The following is a 25,662-nucleotide window of genomic DNA, read 5'->3' on the forward strand; positions in this document are numbered from 1 at the left end:
CCCTTGCTTCAGTAAGAACATCATGGTAATAGGCTGGGCAGATCTTCCAAACCAGTGGTACAGAGCACAGGGAAATGCTAGGAAGTGAGTGTTCAAGTGCTAGGAATGAGCTGTTCTGTTCAGCAGTCACTGTGCCTTGAGACCTGACTCTTATCTGTGTCTTGCTTTATGTTTCAGACTTTGTATCAGGAGTCCCACGGGCAGCAAGAACTCTGGGCATGGTAAAATAATTTGAAACAATAAAGTTTACAATAAATAAAAAAGGTGACTATTGCTGGTATGCTGTAATGTGTATTTCTCCACGTGCAGGTGTCCATTTACAATGGGAAAAACATGTCCTCCATGCACAACTTCACTGGAGAGCAGGTGGGTGGCTCTGCTGGCTGTGGTGGGTGACCAGGAAGCCTTTACTGTGTTGCAGCAGTATTTAGGGTACTAGATAATAGTCTGCATATTACTGGCTTGATTGCCAAAGCAACATTTTATGAAGTCTGAGGGAATTCTAATCTTATTTAAATAAAGGAAATGCTGCCTGTTTTGAGAGCTGGGAAAGAGACTGGATCATGAAAGGGGAAATTGGAAAAGTAACTGATGGGTTTGCTTTCTAACAGTGTATGGAAGAGAAACAAAAGGAAAGGAACAAAAAAAATTGTGGCATATATTATCATCTCTCTGCTGTATTTTGTGTACAGATTTGTGTAAAGTTGTTGTTTGTATCACTACAACTCATGGGTTTGGTTTGAATTTTGTTTTCCAGATGGCTGCCTATTTTGGGTATTCAGTGGCTGCCACAGATATCGACGGGGACAAGTAAGTGCCCTCTTCTCTCTCTTCTCACCAATGCCACCCAACTTGTTTCTGGAAAGAAAAATAAACAACATTTTAATAAAAGGTCTTTCCCACAACCTAGATTTCTCTCTTCATTGCTGGTTTAACACATCTGCATGACTCTTTTGCTAACACTCCACATTTGTTTTAACATTTACTTTTGTATTTATCTACATTTATTCATGTGTATATTCACATGCTTAAGGCCCATTAATTTTTTGTATATTTGTGCTTACTTGGTCAATAAATATTTGCTTTCAGCTGAATTTAAAGATAGTTAGCTTTCATCTGAGCGTTGACTTCAGTGCTGAGCTAACAGTGCTGAAGAGAGTGAATTTTCCTGCTGCTGCTGAAGAGCTCTGTCCTGTTTTGGTCCAGTTACACAGATCTGTTTATTGGAGCCCCTCTTTTCATGGATCGAAGCTCAGACGGGAAGCTTCAGGAGGTTGGCCAAGTAACCATCTGCCTTCAGCGAGCCTCGGGAGGGTTCCAGACAGCAAAGCTGAACGGCTTTGAGATCTTTGCGCGGTTCGGCAGCTCCATCGCACCCCTGGGGGACCTGGATCAGGATGGCTTCAACGGTAGGATGTTGATTTATGGTATTCACATTCTCTGAAAAAAATCTTTTGCTAAGGATCTTTCTTCTAGGAAGCTGAGAAGCTTCAGAGAAAAGGAAAACAATTTTTATCTTATTTGCTTTTCTTGTGTTTTGCTCATGTGGAATGTATTTGGAGATGGTTTACCCACAGGTGATTGCCTGGTTGGATTCTGGTGTGAGCTGTTTTAACTCTTTGGCCAATTGGGGCCAAACTGTGTTGGGACTCTGGAAAGAGTCACAAGTTTTCATTATTATTTTTTTTAACATTCAGTAAGTATCTTTTCTGTAGTCTTTACTATAGTTAGTATAGTATTCTTTAATATAATATAGTACTATAAAGTGATAAATTAGCCTTCTGAGAACATGGAGTCAGATGCATCATTCCTACCTTTGTCAAGGCATTCCCTGCTAATACAATATTGAATCTTGATCAGGATCTTCTGGTTGTGGAGGGTGATGCCTCATGTTTTAGCTTTTATATTTTTCAGATTCTGTACTGCTTTAGTGTGTAATTCTGAGCTTCATATTAGGGAATGGTAACGATTCCTTCTCTAGCTGGGGACCAAGGACAAATGATCCAAATCTCAGGCCCAAGAGCATAAACAACATGGACTGAAGAGAGAAAAACAAGAAGGATGGGCATGGGCTAAAGCTGCAATTGGACAATGAACTCCAATATGCAAATGGAGCAGAACTTATAAAAGTGAGAGACTCTGTGACCAGGTGTCCATTTTGTGACCATTTTGGTTCATCTTGGGTGTAGCCCTGGCTGGGCTCTTGTGCTGCCCAAGGTGGATCCATTGAGGCCTTCTAAAAAATCCCTACTTTATTCGTTAGGGCTCAGTTTAGTCTCTGTTGTAGGTCAGCCTGCCCAAGGCACCAGGGGAGCCCAGCCAGCCCAGAGAATGTGGATCCTGCACACAAACCCTCAGTGCTGTAGCCGTGAGCGACTGAGGGATGCTGAGGTTTAGACTCCCTTCGATGCTTGTATGCTACTCCCAGGAATGCCAACAGGAGTTCCATGGATGCATCGAGCAGAGACTATACCACTGACACAACATGGACTGCTCTAGCTCTTACACTGACCACTTGATTGTTTCCTAAGCTGTGACCACAATAGAAACTTCAATAAAATACCTGACTCTCCACTGTGACCTGTTAGGACATCTTCAATATAATTTTCCTCCTTCTGTTGTTTAAAGACCATTTTCCTCTCTGGAAACACAATGATGACACAGAAAAGAAGGTTTGGTTTCAGATTGCTGCTTAAAAATGTTCATATAAAAAAGATCTTCCTGAGAAAAGAATAGGATTTGGTTTTTCTAATTTACTATTCAAAATGGAAGAGTTTGGAAATATTGCATAGCAGCTACAGCCAGATGCACCAAGAGCTGAGTGTCTTGAGTGAGTAACTGGAAGAGAAGTTTGAATCTGACACAACTGGAGCTGAGACTCTCAAACCCCTTGCCCAAGCTTCTGGTTACTTTCTGACAGGAATGAAAAACAGTAAAGCAGACAAGAATCACATGGTGTTGAGATTGAGATCTCCAGGAGTCCTAGGGAGAACGCTTTTTGATGCCCATTATACTCCAGTGTTGCCTGAAGAGTAGTGGGAATTTGAGTTCCACCAAAAATCTTCATTTTTTTCCATTCTGCTTGCTAGCTAAGTATTTTCTGTTAGATCAAAAATTAAAATAGATGGTTACTTCAAATTCCCAGGTAGCTCCAATTTATTTTTGATGATAATTTCACAGTGTAGTTGAAACTGAAAGAGACTTTTTTAGTTGCTAACTGGACATAGAATCAGTGTGAAGATGTAATATCACTGCAACTATTTACAGAAGACATCAGAGAGCTGACAGCCAAAATTCCAGTCACTTGATGAGATTATCCCAAACATTTTTTGATTCCACCATACTTACATTTGGAATACACTGTAGGAAAGAGAATCATAGCAAAAGCTGCCTCTTTCAAATGGCTTTGCTGTTATTTAGTCTGTGTTTTGGGTTTTATTGCTCTGCCTCATTTTGGGAGTGTTAATTAAAATGCCTTTCACCACAGCATGGTGCAAGATAGGAATTTTTACTGTCTTCATGAAGTTTGTAAACAGGAGTCAAAAATACAAAGCTGTAAACTTTTGAGTACTTATTCTTTTTATCAAACTTTCTCAAATTTCAGAAAAGGGGAAGGAGAAACATAACTATTCCAAGTAGTGCTTTGTGTTTGGTCCTTGACTGTCTGTGGAAATGTTGAAATTAGATCATATGTGCACTTTTAAAGCTGTCCTTACAGATAGTATAATTAGCATTTTGTTTGCTACTGTTTATTAATCATTAACAGTGAGTACTTTTAAATTTATGAGATAAAATAACTTCACTAACTGGAAGTTCTCCATAATGCATGCTGCCAAGCTATGGGATAGACTGGATTTGAATATTTACCATTGGCTTAGGATGATTTAAATTTTCCAGAATTATTAATATGTCCCACCCTTTGGAGGAACATGAGCATGAAAAGGAAATGGGAAGAGAGTCACACTTAGCTTTGTGGTTTGGCACCCACAGTGACTAACTCTGCATGTTTTAATAATCTCAAAATCATCCCAAATCCTTATGATTCCACTGCAAAAAAAGTCACCAAAGTGGAGAAGGTTTTGTAGAACTATTTCTCCCCTTCCTCTCCCCACAAAAGGCTGTGATGTGTTCTTGTTAAACTTTGTACAAAAAACAGCATCCAATAATAAAAGGAAAAACAGAACAAATAAAAGGAGTAATAAACAAACAAATGTTGATGAGCATTTTAAAGGGTGGTTGCACTTCCTCCCTACTGACAAGTAATAGTTGCCTCTTTGAGCTAGGTCTTATAAGCTTTTGGAAGTCTATTACTTACTCAAGATAGCTCAGCTACTTTTGGAGGCATAAAATTAGCAAGAGGGCTTCTGTTGCAGTGTTAGAACCAAAAATTTTAATAAAAGGCAAAATAACAAATAGAGAAAAACTGAGTTAGGTGCAAGAAGTTTTTGCTCTTGGTAAAACTCTTCACAAAAGCAATTAGTTTCTTTCTTCTCTTCTTTTTCTAGTAAATTGCTTAGGTGAGACTTTTTGGCTTCTGTCTAATTAGCTATCTTTAAGTTTGAGGTGAAGCCTTCAAAGTTTTATGAGGTGTCTTAGAGAGAAACTTCTAAGCTTCTTTCCTTTATGAGAGGACAAAAGATAATTTTGTCACTCCATCAACAAAGAGCACATTCCTATCCTGACACACATTGAAACTCAGTAATGTCAGAAATTACTGACTGATGTAAGCACAAATGTGTTCTAATTTGTGTCTGGTGACGTTGATGGTTCTTCTTTTGGTTTTCAGACGTTGCAGTTGCTGCACCATATGGTGGAGAGGACAAGAGAGGACTGGTGTACATCTACAATGGAGGAGCCAGTGGTTTGAATGCCATCCCGTCCCAGATCCTGGAAGGGCAGTGGGCTGCTCGCACTATGCCCCCCAGCTTTGGGTACTCCCTGAAAGGAGCCACAGATGTGGACAAAAATGGATACCCAGGTCCTCTGCCCCCAAATGGCACTTTGCAGTAACTCAGTAGCAGCCCCACCCTTGAGAAACGGCAGATTTCACAAAGCAAGGTGTAATGTGTGGTGTGTCTCCTCTCTTTCTAGACTTGATTGTTGGAGCCTTTGGTGTTGACACAGCTGTTCTGTACAGGTAAGGGTCCCTCTGTGCTTGTACCTGACTGAAAGCTCAGTGGGGTTCTGGAGCCACAAAAAGAAGCAGGATCAGGGAAGTCTGAAAATTTGGCACTCCACCATCCAAACCTCTGGAGGTGAAAAAGCACTATACTGCTTTTTTTTACTGAGTAAGCCTATCTGCAGTCTAAAATTCATCTTTCTCAATAATATGTAGTCAGGAAAAAACATTAATAAGCTGTCTTCAAGGCTTTCTGAGTGACAGTTTTCTAGATTCTGACACAGCAGCTGCAAGCTGTTACACTGCAATCCCAATATTCTCATCCCAGCTTGCTCATTTTGGGAGAACATGTTGGCCTGTGCTATAAGTAGATAGGACTTCCTCTTTACACAGTTGTCCATGTTGTGGCTGATGGAAATGAAAAGGCACAGAAAAGCTTCATTTAGTCAGTGGTTACTTGTTTTTCTTGTGGTTTCACTAAATACTGTGTGTTTGTGTCTATTGCACAATTTGATGGGGGGGCATTGTCAAACATGGTGTTGAGGGCTCTTTAAGAGGATGTTTTCTTTGCAGGGCAAGACCAGTTATTAGAGTAAATGCTGCCCTGGAAGTTAATCCAACCATTCTAAACCCAGAAAACAAAGCCTGTTCACTGGGAGACGTAAAAGTTTCTTGGTAAGCAGAGTATCTATGTTTCCCTTTGAGGGGAGGGACTTTTTGGGTTTTAATTTTGTAAGCTTCCAATTTTGAAAGGTCTCTTGCTATTATTATTAGTCAGCTAATAATAATAAAAAAAAAAAGGACAAACAGATTTTTCTGAAAGAGAAACCAATATGAAATAAGAACTCTCTGACAGCAGTTGGAGGACTAGCCCTGTCTTTAGTAAATGCCAGACTGAGTCTCAAAACCTGCAGAGACTGACAGGTATCCCTGCTGAGCAGAGTAGGGCCTTCCCAAGACATCAGCACATCCCAGGGTGTTTGCAGTGTTTTTACCCACTAGCAAACACACTGGGGCAATGATCTGCTCTGTAAACTGATTTTGCTTCTGGCTCCCAGGCTTTTATCCCAACCCACTTTCCCTTCCTACTGCTAACTTCCTTTTCAGGGTCAGTATGGTAGGTTTAAATATCAGACACATTTCATTACAGAAGTAAACATTCCAGTCCACAGGTGATTGTCCCTAGATGAATCAAGACTCCAGAACTTTGCAATTTCTGCAATTTTGCTTACTTGTTAATAGATTATAGTTTCTCTTCCATCAGTAGAAAATAGCTTTTGGGAATGAGCTAGAGTCTCAAAAAGAGGATACATCTGAACAGAAATAAATAGTGAGGAATTTTAGAAGAAAATGAGAGAAAAAGTGTGTGAAATTAATTTTTTTCCTCCCAAACAGCTTCAAAGTGAAGTTCTGCTTAAAGGCGGACGGCAAAGGAAAGCTCCCCAACTCACTCAGTAAGTTCTGCTCATTTAAAAATTGGAATTTTTATTGTACTGTTTGCAAACACGAGCACTGGTCATTGTTGTTTTCATGACAAACAGCTGGGTGCCCTTTGCAGCCATGCTGCCACTGGCATGGCATGTACACATCCATGGGACTCTCCAGCAGGCTCTTTTGGCTGCAGTGCTGTAGAAGTCATTTGACCATATCTGAGACTTTAAACATATGTTCAATTATGTGGTTAACCAGTGCTGGAAAGCCTTTTGTGTTCTACAGAATTTGCAGTAAGTCTCATTGAGGGGAGTTTCAGACAAGAATATTCAAGTATGTGCTTTGCTGGGCCTGAGAGATACAGACAAATCACAGGGAACTTGTCACTTCATGTTGAGATTATGACTTTCTGATTGATAGCAGTGACTTTTTTCATCAGATTCTCAGATCAGAATCAGGAAAAGATTGTTTCAAACAAGTGTTTAATTTGTCTCCAAGAGATTTTGTAGTGTGGCAAGCAGCCTGCTACAATCAGGTTTTGTCTACTCACTAAAAATCTTTTCCTTATTTTCTGTGGCACGTACAGAGGTGGTGTGATCTTGGACAGAGGCTCATATGAATATCTGTTATGTATTATAAGTTTTATTATCTATACCAAATATTTCAAGTAATTCGATTAACAATAGCATTTAAAAATAAAATGTTATGTGCAACATTGCTTTAAATTTTCTAGTGGAAAAAAATTCTAACTTTAGTTCTTGCTATTCTACAGCAATTACAGATTATAAGTGTATCTGTGTTCTTAAATATTTCCAGTGTTTAAGGAAAAAGCAGAATCCAATTTAGGACAGCAGCAGTGCTTGAGAACTAATGTAGTGACAGATTTTACATGGAAAGAACTGGAGGTTTTAAGAGGGGCAAGTACTAGCTTAGTGTTGTAGTTGAAATCAGTGGTCAGCTCAATTTCTGAGGGAATTCAGAAATTGTGTTGCAATTCTGTGTTTAATGGAATGAAGCATCCCTAACCCAAACCCTTTGGCTTGGCCAGATTTCCAGGTGGAGCTGCTGCTGGACAAGCTGAAGCAGAAAGGAGCCATCAGGAGAGCTCTGTTTCTGCACAGCAAACAGCCCAGCCACTCTAAGAACATGACAATTACAAAGGGGGGCAAAATGAACTGCGAGGAACTCGATGCCTTCTTGAGGGTAAGCAGCCATTCATGTTCCAGGCAAATAATTTTTGGTGCTTTGTCTTATTATAAGTTCATTGTGTTAGGTGTTTAAAGAAAAAACAACAAGAAAAAAATGCTAGGAAAAAACTTTGTTTTCAGTGGATGGACCTGAAATTACTAAAAGCATACATCTGTCCTGAATTACTGCTGCTGTTGCAGCATGAATGATGAATCTTCTTGTGGCTAAGGTCCTGGTCCCTAAATGCCTTGGAAATTCAATTCAGGACTTTGTTCTGGACTTCTTGGATAAGCCATCCAGGCACCAAATTAGTCATAATTTCCAAGGAACATGAAAGTCAATAAGCAGAGGTTGTCCCCTCTACTTTGGAGGTTAAAAATTGAAGAAAAATATGGACCTGCAACTGACATGCCAAAAAAAGCAAATAGCAGAGGAGATGGAGAAAGTTGACGTACTAAGTTTGCTTTTTCTCAGTCTTTCTGTTTTCATCCTCACAAATGTGAACAGATGCTAACACAATTTGAAAGTTTTCATCAGTAGAAGAACCATTGTGTGTAGCTATGTAAGTTCTATGCAGCTCAGATTTATCTCTGAGCACTTATACATCAAACATAAACAATCCTTGCTTCCCACTAAAAAAAAACCAAATAAAAATGCTAGCAATCATTAAGGATTTCATGGAGGGCAGGTAATACTTTCTTTGACCTGACTTTTGTGAGTGGGTTATATACAGAATTAGACATCTCAGGGTTAGTAAAGATTTAGCACATTTCCACCTGACGTTTTCATAAAGACAGTAATGACACATGACCTATGTGAAATGATCATAAATAGGGTGTAAAACCAGTTTAAGACTATAGGTAATCAATAAGCTTCTGCCCACAGAAGGCATCTTCTGCAATAAGATCCTGAAGTGAGCTGTGCTAGAGTCAGTAGTTTTCATTACTCTCAGAAAGGAAGCAGGGTTTACACTGAGCAAATCTGTGGCAGATGTAAAGCTAAGAGATGTAAGTCTGTAAGTTCTCTGAAAGGCAGGATCAACATTTGATAAGCAGAATGATTTCAAATGAACAGCATGAAAGTCAGCAACTTCCAAGTGCCAAGTAATAACTTCAGGAAGGAAAAATTTGAAGTCCAAAGATGAATATCTCTGAGGGATCTTAGAAGCAAGCTGAGGTTGGTCTGACAGAAAAGAGCAGAGCTGTGTAGCCTTAAGGCTCTACTGGATTTCCATGACTTCATATTTTTGTGTGCTCCAGTTTTCCATGTTTTAAACAGGAAACATGTTACTGCTAAAATTGTGCAGGTTTTCTGCCAGGAGATTTTCTGCTTTGAAAAGAGCTCAGAATTTTTAATGTTTTGGCCTCTCCATTTGAACTGTGATTGAAATGTTTGGTTTCCTCAGGATGAATCTGAGTTCAGAGACAAGCTGACTCCCATCACTATTTTCATGGAATATCGTCTGGATTACAGAACAGCTGCAGATGCCACAGGATTGCACCCTATCCTCAACCAGTTCACTCCTGCCAACATGAGCAGACAGGTACCCTGCTCACACAGCCTGGGATCAGAGAGCCCAGAGCATTGCTTCATCTCAGGGAGAAAATCAGTTAGAATGGTCCTGCAAGGGTTAATATTGAAGGCTTTCACCATTCTCATACCATGCTGCTTTATGTACATTATGTTTTCCCCTGCAGTTCTATTAAGGTAATATGAATCGTTTTTCTGCCCTTTTTTACAAATTTTTACAGTTGTTTGTAAAGAGCAGCAATCCCTTAATATGAAGGGATTATTCCAAGTATGGAAGGATGGTTAAGGTGAAGTCCTAGAATTGCAGTAGGGCAGGATGAGGCACAGTGACCCCCACATATAAAAACTCATTTGTTCTCTTCTGAGACTGATGGCATGAAAACATTTCATAACCAGCTATGGGGAATTTCTTTTAATGTGCTGGTGAAACAGTATTATTGAAGATGTATGTTAGAACAAATGAAGGAATTTTTACAAGAGTATGTGTTTGATTTTTCCATAGGCCCATATTCTGCTGGATTGTGGGGATGATAACATCTGCAAACCAAAGCTGGAGGTGTCAGTAGAAAGGTAAATACATGACAAAAATACAAGGAAAAACAATTTCCCTACCTGAGGTCTAAAATTCAGTAACTGGTAATACTTTTGTTTAAGAGATGTGTTGAGATAAGTAGGACTCCTGATTGTATGCAATCTAAACTCAGGCTGATATGCTTTAATGAAAACCTGTTTTCTGCTTTGGAACCTAATGTCTTTGGCATGTAATGCACCACTCCCACCCCAGCCTCCACTATAAGTAGGCCATATTTATTTATTTATTTATTTATTTATTTATTTATTTGCTAAGCTGGACATGTGTAGTGAGAATAAACCACTACTAGCTGCCATTGTTGTGTTGTTTAATACTGGTATCTCTGTTGTGTTGTTTAATCTTAGACACATGAAGATGTGATTTTATCCAGCAAGGGGAGGAGTAGGGCTCTCTTGTCACATGTATGAAAAAAAAATTTGTTGGTATTGCTAGTATCTTTTATCAAACCTGAAACAAAGAAACAATTTGTCAGTGGTAATTCATTCATGAGCCTGAGCTTTTTTTTTTACTTTGTGTGGCCTAAACCCTCTCTTGCTGTATTATCTCATAATCTGTTTTTTAATGCATTATAGCATATGCACATTGTAGATAGGACACTTCACAAGCACTAATTCATGCAAGCACCTCAATAACATTTGACATCAGTGCAGATACCCTGATGTATGCTTGTAGTTGGTGAAATGAAAATGCATTGTTTGCTAAGATAATCTCTTTGTGTCTGAAACCAAAGGTATTGCAGAGATCTTGGCTCTATTCTGTGTAGCTGAGCTTTCCCTTGAGTTTTGTTATAAATATGTGCTTGTACCTCTGCAAAGTGGGCCTGTAATTCAAAATGCACACAGGGATTTAGGTGCCCATAATGATTTGTTCCTTGTGAGAAAGAGGTCTTTGTGGTTTTTTGTTTTGTGGTTTTATAGGCAAGATTCTCACAAAAGAACATGTAATACTTGCTCCATTTGTACTTACTTGATCCATGTAATACCTAATCTATTTGATTGTAGGCACAGGGTTTTTTAAAAGTACCTTAGAGCTCTCCTGACACTCCTGAAACAAAGGCACTGCCTCCAGATTTCTCTGATATTTTCCTGACATTTCAGAATGTCTCCTGTTTCTCTACGTTCAGCCACCGGGGTTTCGCAACGCGAAACCCCGGTGCAGAACTGATTTTCACACTGTTTTCTTGCAGTGACCAGAAGCAGATCTACATTGGTGATGACAACCCCCTGACCCTGATTGTCAGTGCCCAGAACCAGGGGGAGGGAGCCTATGAAGCAGAGCTCTTCGTCGTGGTTCCACCCCAGGCGGATTTCATCGGCGTCGTTCGCAACAACGAGGTAAAATCCCAGCTGCTTCTCAGGAGTCAGGCTTCACCTGCTGCTGTGGAGATCTCTAGTGGCTTCTATTATTTCAAAGCACTGAAAAATGATCCATTTTTTCAAAGCCCCTCTCTTTTATAACCTTGAGAACAGGTCTGTCTTGTATCAGAAACATTTTTCTCCTTGGAGTCTTCCATACTCAGATTTTATTTCATTTTATTACTCGGCTGAGAAATGATATTAAAATTAATACGGCATATCTAAGACTTCTCTCCAGACTTTCATCCAGGTGCTCAGATGTAAAGAATGACATTCCTTAGTGGTTTTTTTCTGGTTTATTGCAGGCTTTGGCCAGACTGTCATGTGCTTTTAAAACAGAGAACCAGACTCGCATGGTGGTTTGTGACCTGGGCAATCCCATGAAAGCAGGAACTAAGGTAAGGTTTGGTCCAACAGGTGTCTGGTAGTCACCCAGGGGGCAGGTGGCATTTTCCTTAATCACAGCAGTGTTTGGGCAGGAAGTTTTCTCCCAGGAATTTAAGATTACGCCTGACATTTAGCTGCCCTCATTTGGTTAGTACAGAGGTAGTTGGTTTTAACTTTTCAGCTAAATTAAAGGCTGGAAGGAGTGTTCATGAGTTTCGTGATGCAACTCAAAAGAATTCATTCATTATATAGTGGAATTAATGGACTTTGGTCCCTCATGAATTTTTTATATTTATCTGACATGTATATTTTAGGATATAATCAAGAGCTAGCTCACAACACTTCTTTCTCTCAGTTCATCTCTTTTCTGCCGACTTTCATGAGGAAGGACAGAGTTTTGTCTAGTTGAAACCTCTGCAATCCCACCAAATGTAGCTGAAATTGGAAGAATTAAAAAAATTATTAGTGAGACAGATTTTAAGGTGACATGACATAGTAAGTCTTATTTTCTGAAGAAATGAAGTGAAAGTCAGTCACAATTATAACAATTTCATGATGCTTTTCTTCCAAGAGCCATCTTGTATAAGATGAGTAAATACTATTTCCAAAATCTTTTGAAGTGTATCAAGCTGAACTGCACAGATTGTGTTAAGCATGTGTTAAGCACAGATGTTAAGCACAGATGTTAAAGCAAATATGAACTGACTTAGACCAAACCTTGGGAATTTGAATCATTAAATTAATCATTAGATTACAATACTTTTTGCAGCACCTGGGGAGGCTCAGTTATGTGTAGGAATGGCTGAAGTAAGTGTGGGGAGCAAGATACCATCCTTATTTTGTATTTTATGGCAGTGATGCCTTGGCTGGACATGCCAAAGGGCAGTACATTTCCAGCCTGGGGGAACTGGACAACTTGAATTTGCCAGTTCTGTGTGTGTGTTCTCTCATCACCAGGAGTCTCAAGCAATTTCACTGGAGTCTAATAGCACTGAGAATCTTTTCATGTGTGTTTTATTGTGCTTCCAACTGAACCACAGTGCTTTTTTTCCCCCAGCTCTTGGCTGGCCTGCGTTTCAGCGTGCACCAGCAGTCTGAGATGGACACCTCTGTCAAGTTTGACTTGCAGATCCGGAGGTATGGAAATCCCTGAGGATGAACCTCCCCTGGGAGAGGACACACACAGCAAATAGACTGCAAGCCAGCATCATTCTGGCCTAATTCTCTTGTCTTTGCCTTGTGATGGCTTGAAAAATAACCACACTGAGTTAGGTTTCCTGAAATACGGGAAAAAATTAACAATATTTGTATGTGCACATCACTGTGCTCTGCTGGCACTTGTGGTGCCACAGAATGGCTTTGGGTTTATAGCCCTCTTTTCAAACTGATGCTTGAACTCTGAATTCCTTCTGAATTCTATGTATTTAGGGGAGGAGAGTCTTTCAGGGCAGGCAGTGTATGGGGTAGTCCAAGCAGAAGCAACCTGCAGTGAACCATCAACATCTGGGGTGTCTGTCACCTTCCTTAGGCTAACTGGGGTTCCACCTGAAAACCCCTGACAGCAAAGTTGAAGATTCTATGGAATTTAAGTTTGTAATATGTGAACCATCACAGCAGCCAGCCAGAAAGAGCCTGAAAACTAAATGGAACAAAACAGTAGTGTTCATGTTAGTAACCAGATGAGCACTGTCATATAAATCTGATATATGAATCTGAATTTGTAACTTCTGGAAATGATATTTAAGGTTGGAGATGTGATCATTAGGACTATCTTTAGCCAATGCAGTTTTATGTTGTTTTTAATGGACAGTATGAATACACCTGTTTTGGTTTTTCCCCATGGTGGACCAAAAGCACTTTTTTTTTCCATTTAAGGGATTTTGTTTTTTAAATGTACTGAATAAACTCATCTCATCCACATATGCATTTATCATCTATGGGATTAGGAAAGATTAAAGCTGCCATTCTATTTTAAGGATGGCTTGTTTTGCCATACCAACCAAAGGCCTTGGCACATGAAATATCTCTTTGATCTTCCACTGCTCTCTGCTGAGTTTTCCCTTCTCCACCAGCTGGTAAGGTGTGCCAGTGGCATGGGACTGTTCTTTGCAGGAAATTATCTGCTCTGGGGTGTCTGTCACCTTCCTTAGGCTGGCAGCAGTCACACGCTGCTGTCCCAGGGTCAGAAGCAGTCAGGGAGGCTGCTCAAGCCATGCTGGTCTCCTGATGGAAGAGGAGGGAGGTTCTGAAGTGTTTCAGGCCTTTCATGGAAGGAAATTCCTTCAGTGACTGGTGGGTGCAGGAAGGGTGAGCAGAGGTGCCATGGAACAGAGTAATCACAGTTCCCAGTGACAGGCATCACCAGGGATTATCTGGGACAGCTTTTAGGGATCACACTGCTTGGCTTAAACTCACAAAGCTGGATCTGCAGTGCTGGCTCAGTTCCTAGCAGAGCAGGTCTAGTCTCTAAAAGAGTGAGGTATTTACAGGTCAGGAGGCAAACACTGCTGCAGGTGTTGGCTGATTACAGCAGCAGGGAAGAATAATTGGAAGATTCAGGATTCTTTGTAAAAGAAAGTTTGGCTGGGGGGACAGGATAATCAGATGTGTCAAAGGAGATCAAAACTCTGCTCCCAGAACCACTTTGAGGGGGTGTGTTCCCTGTATTTCCTTACATGAGAGCTGTAGGACAGAGTCAGCATTAACTCTGTGTCCTTCACCAGCCTCTCCCTGCTGGGGCTGCCCCGCACTCTGCAGAGGCTGGGGCTCCATGCATGTAGGTGAGAACTTGCTGGAATCTTATCCTAAAAGCTATCCATAGTTTTTAGCAACTCTGCTTTCCTACAGGGGGTCAGGAACCATCCTATGTTACATGCAATTACTTTCAAGTGTGGAGGGTTTATTAATTAAATACCTTGCTTATTTCATTTAAGAATTTACCTTTTATTTTCCCTGCAGTTCCAACCTGTATGACAACCTGAGCCCAGTAGCATATTATCAGGCTGACCTTGCTATTTCAGCAGCTGTTGAAATTAGAGGGTAAGCAATACTATTTTAATTAACACTTTTAAGGAGCTTTGCACATTTGCTTCTTTATATTCACTGAACTTCCTTTCAGGTCTGCATAAGTTTTCCAGGAAGGTTTAGGGAATTTTGAATCATAAAGACAATATGGTTTTCTCTAACCAGCCTTTGGACTTTTGGATCTTAAATAATTCTAAATAATTACAACATTTATTCCAAAAAGGAATATTGTGTCTCCAGTACTAGAGATATTTTTAGAAGAAAAAAAAATCACCCCTTCTCGTTTGTAGTTTTACATTTCTGCAGGTCACTTTTCTCCTCCACAAACTGACTGGGGTTTCATCTGAAAACCCCTGAAACCAAAGTTGAAGTTTCAATAGAATTAATTTTGTAATATCCTTCAGTCTTAAGCATTGTATTAATATTGTAATGACTTGGTTACTCCATCATCTCTACTTCCCACCTAAAAGTCCTCTTTCTTGACCAGTTAACTTTGATTCCTGAGTCATAATTTTTTAAATTTTCCCCTACATTCATTATTGTGACAAATTTGTTCAGTATCTGAGAGGTGGGGGATGTCACACTGGAAAAGCATGATTGGCATCTTCACTGCTTTCAGGGCTGAATTACTCTCAGGACTGTACTGCTAAGGCTCTACCAATATTTCTCATTATCACAATATTTCACACTGGTTTTGTTTGGATTACATGTGTGTCTTTTATCTTTTTTTAACCTAGAGAACAGAACTGAACATTTAATACTCAAACCACTTCTGTTCTTTCAGGTTTTATGTAGAGGATGGAGGAGCGGAGATTACATTTTAAGCATGTTGATTTTTCCCTTTAGATGTTCTAGAGAATCCCATCTATTTTTTCATGCCTGCTAATAACACCTCCTTTGCTCTGCTGTTTAGTGTGTCGTCCCCTGACCACATATTCCTTCCCATTGCAAACTGGCAGCCAAAGGAGAACCCTGAAACAGAAGATGACATTGGGCCTCTAGTTCAGCACATCTATGAGGTGTGGAATTACTGCTGATTTCTGTGACATGGTTCTGTGATAAATGAAAAGAAATCTTTTAGTGTAGCTTTTCTCTGGTGTCAATTAGGATTTTTTTTTCTTTTTTTTTATTTTATTTTTTTAATGCTGGGCCAATAACTGGTATATCCAAGAAGGGTTGGAATGCCTGAAAATATTGTAACAGGGCTTGATTACCTACATAACTACACATATTTTATTTTCTTGCCTTTTGAAATCTAGATAAAACTTTTGAAGTAATGTGAACTCAGGGAATGGTTAATGGCTGTAAATTATTGTATTCTATCTGTTCTGAATCACTGATCTGAAGTCTTTTGCTGTGAAAAAAATTAAGTATTTAAAATTTCCTTTAAAGAATTATCACAGATTTAATCTAGATTGTTTAATTAAGCAAAACTTACCAAGAGAACTGTGTGAATATTAATAGTTAAAAGTTTTAGCACTTTTAGGTAAAGTTTTGATGCTGTTGCCATAAGTGGTTGGGGGTGGGGGTAGTGGCAGTATCACATTTGTGGCTCAAATATAAAGTAACAATTATATGCCCATTAACAGAGAGAGTAGCATTATTTATTTACATCTGTAAATTTTATTTTCATAATCAGCTGAGAAACAATGGTCCAAGTGCATTCAGCAAGGTGATGATGACTCTGCAGTGGCCTTACAAATACAAAAACAACACGCTCTTGTACATTGTGCAGTATGAAATTGATGGTCCCATGAACTGCACTTCTGACATGGAAATCAACCCACTGAAAATTAAGGTAAGCAGGACTTTCCCTCTGAGTGGAATGAAGTTTGCTTGGCTGTTTTGTAAGTACTCAAAATAGCCAAATCCCTGAGAATATGACAAACTGAGATAGTTTTTCTTCTGTGGCTGATGAATAAATCTACACTTTTCCACACTACCTATCAATGTATATAGCAGGTGAAATAAAAGGTGAACAGCAGCTGAAAATTATCAACTCAAAGATCAATTTGTCTTGTTTCTTTTTATTATGGGGTTTTCTTCTTTTTTTTTTATTTAACTTCAAGGCTGTTCTATATGAGTTCTAAGTCCAAAGCAATGGAATTATAATGAATGTGGTCATGAACTAAAACCTAAAACAAGCCAGATACTTCTGGACTGTTTATGTACATTTTCTGGGTTTTGTTTCTTGGAAGAAAATGGTGTTTTTTTAATATTAAGTTATCTATTTATCCAATTGGATAAATTCATCCAATTTGGATCAATTTATCTATTCATCCAAAGGCCACAAAGGACAACATGGTTTAGCTATCACCGCCAGCAAAACATGGGATTTACAGAACAGAAAAAACTCCTTTTTCCTGGGCTGGACAAGGCAAAGAAACACCAGATAGAACCCAGCAAGTTTAATTGAGTGTAAGGAGATTTGATTTCTAGGATAGTTTGAACAAGCAATAGAAGTCAGTGTGCTAGTTCAAGAAGAAGTCAGTGTGTTAGTTCAGGAAAATATCAGTATGTTAGTTCAAGAGCAAAAAAAGGGCTGGGGGAAGATATTCAGTGTACAGAACAACAAAGAATGCTTGTGTATCTTTGATAACCAAAAAGCAACATCAATGAATATATAAATACAAAGTTCCTGTGCTTCTGCTCTGCCATTTGCAGTGATTTCTTTTCAGCCAGAGTCTGAAGTATAGCTAGCATAGAAAGAAACTTGCAGTGAGGTATTTTCTTGGCCTTCAGCTTGAAGCCTGCAGTATGCTGAGCCACTGTTTGTGTTCCCTTGGTGTGTGCTAGATTTCTGCTTCCAAGGATGAGGAGAGGAACGACACCCTTGGCAGGGAGGAGCAGCGCGGGCACCGCGTCAGCCGGAGGGACGTGGCTGCCGTGGAGGGGGACGTGCACACCCTGGTGAGCTCCCAGCACTGGGCTGCTGGCAACACACCTGCACTCCTGGCCTGCCAGGAGTCCTGAAAAACAAGTGCAAGGGAGATTTTAACTCCCTAAACATGATTGGGAAAATAATCTCTAATAGGAAATTAACTTATTGCCTTATCACTGCCTTTGTATCTGCCAGCTATAAGTAGTTATCCAATAGTGGAGGTTATTTAATGTATTTCAGTAGTTTGTGGTGCTTTGCCAGTGCAGGTATATGGGTAAAGTAGTGCCATTAAGGACTTTTCAAATATTTTCACACCTGGAACATCCTTCCTATTTTTATACACAGGGCTGTGGAACTGCTGACTGTTTAAAGATTGTCTGTCAAGTTGGCCACCTGGAGAGGGGAAAAAGTGCAATATTGTATTTAAAATCACGCCTTTGGACCCAAACTTTCATGAATGTGAGTGACTGGGAGTATTCTGTCGCTGTTTCTAAAACATTTAAAGTGGTTTTTGCACCCATATGCAATACTAATTTTGCTTTTCTTACACAGAAAGAAAATCAGAATCATTCCTACTCTCTCAAATCATCTGCTTCCTTCAGTGTTATAGAGTTCCCTTATAAGAACCTTTCCTTTGAAGATATTCACAACTCTACAGTTGTAAGTCATTTACATACATATACAATCACTTCAGAATTGGTGCAAAGACAGTTATTGTTGAGTAACACTTCTATGACTTGATATCATTTTAATTTTATCAGCTATTTGTTTCAGGTATTTATTTCACTTGTGCACGTAGAGTTGAGGGTAAAAACAGACTGGAGTTGACAATATTTGTGGCTTGAAAGACTTAATTGAAAATGAAAAAAATGATGGTGAACAGTCTTCATGTTCCTCTTAATGCCATTATTGCTAGAGAAATATTTTATTTGAAATTTGTTTTCAACTGTAGTAGCACTTACAGCTGGAATAATGAACTTTCATTATATTATATGAGGCACTATATATGAACTTTATATGTGAGGGTGGAACAAAAAGACCTTCTGTGCCTCAGGGGGTTTCAAAGGGAAAAGAGACAGGGTGCAAACAGAAAGGAAGATATATTTGGGCTGGCAAATTGAAAGTTTTTGGTAACCATTATAGGATTAAGAGATCTTAAGGAAAAGGTAGAAAATTATTATGATTAACTTATTTTTGAATATGGTTTCTAATGTCTGTTATTAGCTGGGGCTTTTTTCTCTCACATCATGTGGAGTTGATGTTTTGTTTCAAAGTATACTGCCTTTTAAGGAAAAAAAAACAAAAAAGAAAAATCCCTTAATCATTTGTCTGTAATTCCAAAATATTTCCAGATTCCTAAATTTTACAGAAAACCATCAAGAATTACAGAAGACATGTTGCCATATTACCACTGATTGCAAAAAAAAAGAAAACCCAGGCAAAACAATCCCCAACCCCCTACTATAATTTAACTTTAAAATCCTATTAAGTTTGGGTCAGTGAAGTCTTTATGTCACCAAGAATCTATGGCTTTTCATTCATTCTGGAGAGAAAAAGCAATTTATACTGGATTAAGATTATAATCATGATAGGATAAAGGTATACAAGATTGAAAATGCATGGATGAACTCAGCATGTCACTGTGGTGCAAAATGTGATTTATTGTGTTTTTCTGTCAGGTTGCTACAAATATTACATGGGGCATTCAGCCACAGCCCATGCCTGTGCCAGTGTGGGTTATCATTTTGGCTGTGCTAGCAGGGTTGCTGCTCCTGGCTGTTCTAGTGTTTGTCATGTACAGGGTAAGTCCTGTGTCTGGGGGGGGTTTGTATCATTTGCTTTTCCCTACTAGTGATGTATTATTTCATAGAGTACTGGCACTTTGCAGAAATGCCTTGCTCCCCATATCATCTGAATCTGTTAAGTTTTTGAAATAACTGTAAAAGCTTTGCAGCTTTGTCAGGAAGAAGCTGAATAGAAGCGCATGTCTATGATGGTGCTGAACTCAGTTTTAGTTTTAAACTGATATTTATTTTCTTTGGAGGTCAAAAATGAGGGAAGAGAGTGAAAAGACAGCTTAATCAGTTAAGATCTGATCATGAAGGAAAGGGAAAGGATGTGTGTATGTTCTGCAAGTCCCAATGCAATTTCTTCCTTGTTCCCTGAATCACAGATGGGCTTTTTCAAACGTGTGAGGCCACCTCAGGAAGAGCAAGAAAGAGAGCAGCTGCAACCACATGAGAACGGGGAGGGAACATCAGAAGCTTAAGCAGAGTTTTATCTGTAAGACATTCTGAAGTGTACACTTGCCTACATCTTGGTCACAAGTATTGGCTTCCCCCTTCATGAGCAAACACTCACCAGAGCAGAGCTGCTGGTCTCAGAAGGCATCAGCACTGTGTGCAAAACAAGGGCAAAACACTTACACCTCCCTCCTGCATTAATGCTGTTCCTGCCTGCCACTAACACATCTACACTGACCCCTGGGGCAAACTCCAGTGACAGCAGTGCTGGGATTCTGCTTGCTGGGACACAGGACACATCATCTTCTCTGGTTCATGCACTGACTCTCCATGAATTGCTACCCAGATTCTGCATTTGCCCTTGGAGCCAACAGCCTCCAGAGGTGCTGGCTGGATTCCATGGTTGGTTTTGGTTGGAGTACACTACATTTCATTGCCTAGCTCTTGAAAGTCAGTTGCACAAAAAAAAAAAAAGGTGAATGTAGCTTGTTTTACAGTACTGAAGAATGTTCTTTACCCATTTGCTCCGATGATGATTTTTTTTCTCCTGCTCAACAAATAGGAAATATTCAGTGGAATCATTCACAGCTGATACCTGTTCTGCACACCAGTCATCTGTCTTGTGGTTTCTCTCCAGACCTTACAAATGCTGTTCTCCATATCCTGGGTCTCTTACTGTAGGGATTGAGCCTGCAAGCACCAAGTGAGGGATAGAAATCTGGGGCTGATGTACTTTCTGTGGGATTTGGGGAAAAGATTCAGGGCAAGATCCCAAGACTCTGTTGTGTATTTCCACAGTGCAGGATCCAGGTGTTCCACAGTTTTTGGCACCATGGATGCATTCATGCCCCGCCAGGGACAAGATGCTGGGCTGTGGCTGCCAACAGACGTGTGTGAGAAAACCTTGGATGCCCACAAGTCACACCTGTGCAGGGTTTGAGGTGAAGGCTGTAAATTACTTGGCTGGTGTTTTGGTTTCTAGCAGAGCACTGGAGGGGCACTGTGTGGCACAGCTTACCTGGTGCACTGCAGGGAAGCTGTCAGTCCTCACTTTCCCTGCCTGACCATGCCCCGGTGCAGGATGGAGTGACACAGGGGCTGTTCACACCAGGCTCTCTGCCAGCCACACCCATGGATCTGGATTACAGCTGCACTTCAGCCACACTCACACCTCCCTCACCTCCTGCCCCCAGAGAACAGGGAGTCAAATGAAGCAGGGAAGAGCTGGCAGTGCACAAGGGTTCAAAAAGTAAAGGCTGATTTGGCTTGTTTCATTTCACTCATTCATTGTTTCATGGGCTTGTTTCATTGGATTCACTCATTGTTTCAGTCCCTGCATGTTTTTTTGCACAAGACATTTCGTTGCACAAGACATTTCATTATGTTTAATGCATTTCATTACCAGAAAAGACACTAAGTATTTTGATCCATTGCTGGTTTTTGAACATAGCAGAAGGTCAGTGGTTTAAAGCCATGGGTTTACGTCACTCTCAGCTTATTTCTCTCACCATTGGTGTAGTAAAAGGAAACTTCTTACACTGATTGAGACAAGAGCATTATCTGTGCATTTCAGTAGACAAGGAACTGCAGAGCAGGAGGTTGTTCAGCTTGCAGCCACAGGTTGCACAGATCCTACAGTGGACATACCCGAACCATTACTAAGGTGCCTTCTATGAGATATGTTTATTCTCTTTCCCAAAAAGAGAATAAATTACACTATAAACTCCCTGTGTGCAGTCAGGCACACAAAGGAAGACTTCTATTGTTCTTACACCAGTGAGATTTCTATGTAGACAAGCTCTTGAAAGGGCAAAATCTCTGGTTTGGTTTTGTACCTTGGGGTTTCTGTTCATAGCTGCATCTCCCCCATAAATACAGCAGTGCTCACTAAACCCAGAATTTTCTGAAATGAGCAGTTTGTTTCAACTCTGATTTCTGCATCCTTTCAGGGGTTTAAAATCTGCCAATGGCTTTTGTTAAGTCCATTTTTACTTGCTGATCCACGATGGCATCTGAGAGCACTGAGTCTGGGAGGGGCCAGTATGTTCACCAGATATAGGCTTGCATATTTATCCATTTACATGGGTTGGGTTTAGACACTTTGTTAGATAAAATTAGTTTACATGAAAGGATGTAGGGCATGATTCTGCTTTCAAGGTCTTCAGTGTGGCCAATGTTTTATTTTTGTCTTTATTTTTAGTATTGTTACTAGTAATGTAGTAGAGAATCAGGAGTCAGGCTTTGATCCTGGCCTCAAAATGTGACTTTGGCATTTTCAGTTTCTTACATGGGCTTGTGGTTCTCATGCTTTGTCAGCTGATTATCTGTGTGCAAGGAGCTTGGTTTTACTCAGTCTTAATCTCAGTAGGGTAAGAGGTTTAAGAGACTGCCAGACAGATTATAGCTCTAATTCCTCCATGTGTGCTTTCATTACATGTACACTCCATGGTGACTTGAAATTTATTAGACTACTTGCATGTGTAGGCTTTATTAGGAGGTGAAAAAGAGTATTTAAATAAAAATCATGGTCAAGATTCCTCCTGCTCACATGGAGGGGATACCATAGCATTGCTAATGTCAGTGCTAATTGCATCCTAATTTTACTGGAAATTCTCTTTTTGCTGATTTTCAGGATAAGAAGGTACATTTTATTGGTACAACTGCTGTAGCTATAGAAAGTATCTTCCATTTTTGAAGTTACATAAAATAAGACTTATTTAAGTGATTTTTATTTCTTGCCTTCTGCTGAAGGATGAAAACAAATAGTTGCTTCTTCCATGTCCATTAATTTCCAGTTAGGTTCAAAAGACCACAGTAGCATATGTAAATGGAGTATACAGGTTGCTTAGTGAGCATAGGTGTAACACCTCAAATTCAGTTTAAAGTAGCATTTGTGTTTCAGGGAGATTCCAAACTGGAAATTTTCCTGAATGGGGGTGCAGGAAACTTTTGATAGTGTGATCTAGATTCAGCAATAAGAGTCCAGATTATGTATGTACTTGTGTCAATATAAATTTTATACTAACTTACAGGCATTGATGTATTCTTATAGCAAGTGCTGTAGAAGGATGTTAAAGCTTTTAAAGAAACTTTAGAAAAGGTATTTTAGAATGAAATTAATGCCTTTGAGTCGAAATTGGTATGCATAAGGTGCATACTGGAAGCATTTAAAAAATACAAGTACAGTAACAGAGAATTAGCCTTCTTTTAAGAGCTATGTTTCAGGAGCAGATTTTTTATGACTATAAAATCAACAGCTGTGTAATTATTTAGACAATGAAAACATTTTAAAAGAGCTATATCTTTTATAATGAAATATGAAATTATGTAAGTACTCCAGTTTGCAATTGATGCAGCATCTCATGATCAATACTGAAAAGTGATTTATATTACAGAATGCATATTATCTATTACTATATTTGACAATATTTAGAAAATGTAAAGCAAGGAACGTAATTTATAGGTTTACATTTCTTTCAAGAAACTATGAAATTGTGGAAATAGCTTTTGTTTAAGCATGACTGTAAAATCAAATATGGGCTCTATTTATCAACATAATTTGAAATCTTTGAGTAAGTTTGCCAAGTTATCAGGGTTTTTTCTGTTTTAAATCTTGATCTACACATTGATTTCCAATTCACATAATGCTTGTGGAAACTTTTTAAAGTTTACTATGTGTGCTCTTTCTTTATAAAACATTTAATCCAAGCAAAGGTATTAAATATTTAGTTGTTTCTAAACTTTAGTCCATGCTTAAATAGTCTTAAAGGGTATTTTGAAAATACTTTAGCTATAATCTTGGTGATTTGAAGGAATCATGCTGCACTTGGATTTTTTGCAGCATTTGGGTTTGTTGTTGGTTACTCTGACAGAATCCTAGAGTATTTTTTCCTCCACCTTCCCCAACAGTCTCAGAGCAGCATTACACTGATTTTTGGTTAGTCTGGACCAAAGACAAAAACCAGGTTTTGTCTTTGGTCCAGCCTAACGTGACCCTTTGAACATGATTCTTTGTGTCCAATGCTGCTGGCTGTTAATGAGTTGGAAAAAAAATAGATATTTTATTACAGAAAAACAGGACTCCAAAAGCTAAAAAAGGTGATGGCAGGGCCCAGAGGAGATAATTGTGGTTTGCTCCTGAGGCGTGCCGAGCTCTGTTGGCAGTGGCCCTGTCACAGCCAGATGCCACAGTTGGGACCATGGCTGTTGCTGAGCTCTGTGACTCCTGTGGGATCTGAACTCCTTGGATGGGATCATGGCTGTTGCTGAGCTCTGTGACTCCTGTGGGATCTGAACTCCTTGGATGGGATCATGGCTGTTGCTGAGCTCTGTGACTCCTGTGGGATCTGAGCTCCTTGGATGGGACCATGGCTGTTGCTGAGCTCTGTGACTCCTGTGGGATCTGAACTCCTTGGATGGGGCCATGGCTGTTGCTGAGCTCTGTGACTCCTGTGGGATCTGAGCCCCCAGGTGCAATATGCCATGGTCTGGCCTGGCTCACTGCCAGTCCTCTGCCCACCCAAGGGCCGTGGTGTTTCCTTTTTTTGTGAGGACCTTGCAGAGCCAGTGTGCTCACTGGAGGTGATGGATTAACTAATTAATAATGCTGTTGGAAGCCTTTGATCACCCACATTGGGTGAAGCTTGGTGTATATTCTAAAGTGTGTCCACTACTAACTCGTGAGTGCTTCAGAACTGGGACCAGCTTCTTTAAGGCCATGGTGGAAAATTTGAGTAGAGGCTATAGGAAAATGGGGTTGAGTCTGTAGTACTACTGCTGTTTCATGTGGTTGTGGTATTTAGTTCTGTTTTTTCCCAATGTGTAGAATTTTAACACAGCACAGGAAATCTAACCTTTCATGCAATGACTTTCTCCAGATATGCTGCATTAAAGGTGAATAACTTGACCCTTGGCTTTTGCAAAGTAATGAAAGATTTCATGTAGCATTTGCATCTTAAAAAATCCTTGTACAGGTTTTGCTTTTCTAGTCCATGAAGGAAACCTGTATTTGCTATGATACACATATGCTGAAAATGTAACATTTTATTTCTTCATAATGGATTTTTTTGCCTTTCTTTTGTGTTTGCTCGTGCATTAAATCAGTAAAGCATTATTTGCACAAGCAGAAAATTAACATACTAATGAGAGTGCTGCATTTTATGTTTCTTTGTCATGCAGTAAATACTTGCAGCATAAATGGGAATATTTTCAGTTACTATGAACTTGTTTCAAAGGTCTTCGGTACATTTAAGGAGAGCAATATACATTTGAAGTCACCTTATTTTGTTTTAAATTATAAATTGTGCAAAGAAGTGGGTATTGTGGCACAGTAATTTTGTACTGATATGAAATATATAGCTATTAAAGCTATGGTTTGCTTTTTAACTCATTCTTTTCATCCTAAGGCAAATTTGAGTGTTTTTATTAGGTTGTATTTTTCTATGTATATATATACAATTTCAAAATACTATGATTGGGTAAACTGAAAAATGTAATTATTGATTTGATTCTGATACTTAGAATTTTGGAATAAAATACCTCTTAATCAACAGAAATTCTGTTGTAGGTTTGTTTTTGTTTGGGTTTTTTTAGCTGTATTTTTTAAATGCATTTAATTCACCAGAAATATTTCATAATGTATGTTTGTACTCCACGAGTACCTGCTTAATTAAAACACCTTACATTTACACAACTTTTAGGTTCACACCTCAAGTGGCACCTTGAGTCAAAAAATCTTGTAAAAGTAAGAAAAATGATCTAGTCACAGACTATATTCTATCACCATCAAACTGATTACCAGCAGAAATTTCTGCATACCAGAAATAAATATTTTAGACTTTATAGGTACCAAATTGCTGTAGAAAATGATGGCATCTTGTCCTGAGGTTAGGAAAATTCTCAGAGAGCTGGAG

General features: G+C 39.3%; 1 protein-coding gene across 1 annotated transcript in view; it reads left to right on the forward strand.

Annotated features, from left to right (window-relative positions):
• The window catches only part of ITGAV (integrin subunit alpha V), a 47,451-nt gene extending 22,146 nt beyond the window's left edge, over positions 1-25,305 (forward strand). The window contains exons 9-30 of the mRNA XM_036386650.2: positions 178-221; positions 310-366; positions 758-810; positions 1,207-1,409; positions 4,787-4,978; positions 5,092-5,137; positions 5,693-5,794; positions 6,515-6,573; positions 7,599-7,753; positions 9,144-9,281; positions 9,771-9,838; positions 11,047-11,194; positions 11,521-11,613; positions 12,660-12,739; positions 14,561-14,641; positions 15,540-15,645; positions 16,266-16,424; positions 17,423-17,536; positions 17,853-17,966; positions 18,060-18,167; positions 19,187-19,309; positions 19,681-25,305. Of these exons, the coding sequence (XP_036242543.1) occupies positions 178-221; positions 310-366; positions 758-810; positions 1,207-1,409; positions 4,787-4,978; positions 5,092-5,137; positions 5,693-5,794; positions 6,515-6,573; positions 7,599-7,753; positions 9,144-9,281; positions 9,771-9,838; positions 11,047-11,194; positions 11,521-11,613; positions 12,660-12,739; positions 14,561-14,641; positions 15,540-15,645; positions 16,266-16,424; positions 17,423-17,536; positions 17,853-17,966; positions 18,060-18,167; positions 19,187-19,309; positions 19,681-19,776 (2,339 nt within the window). The 3' untranslated portion in view covers positions 19,777-25,305. The remainder of the gene's footprint in view (positions 1-177; positions 222-309; positions 367-757; positions 811-1,206; positions 1,410-4,786; positions 4,979-5,091; positions 5,138-5,692; positions 5,795-6,514; positions 6,574-7,598; positions 7,754-9,143; positions 9,282-9,770; positions 9,839-11,046; positions 11,195-11,520; positions 11,614-12,659; positions 12,740-14,560; positions 14,642-15,539; positions 15,646-16,265; positions 16,425-17,422; positions 17,537-17,852; positions 17,967-18,059; positions 18,168-19,186; positions 19,310-19,680) is intronic.
• The last annotated feature ends 357 nt before the right edge of the window (positions 25,306-25,662 follow it).

Source organism: Molothrus ater, chromosome 7 (genome assembly GCF_012460135.2).
Source record: "Molothrus ater isolate BHLD 08-10-18 breed brown headed cowbird chromosome 7, BPBGC_Mater_1.1, whole genome shotgun sequence".
Taxonomy (NCBI): Eukaryota; Metazoa; Chordata; class Aves; order Passeriformes; family Icteridae; genus Molothrus; species Molothrus ater.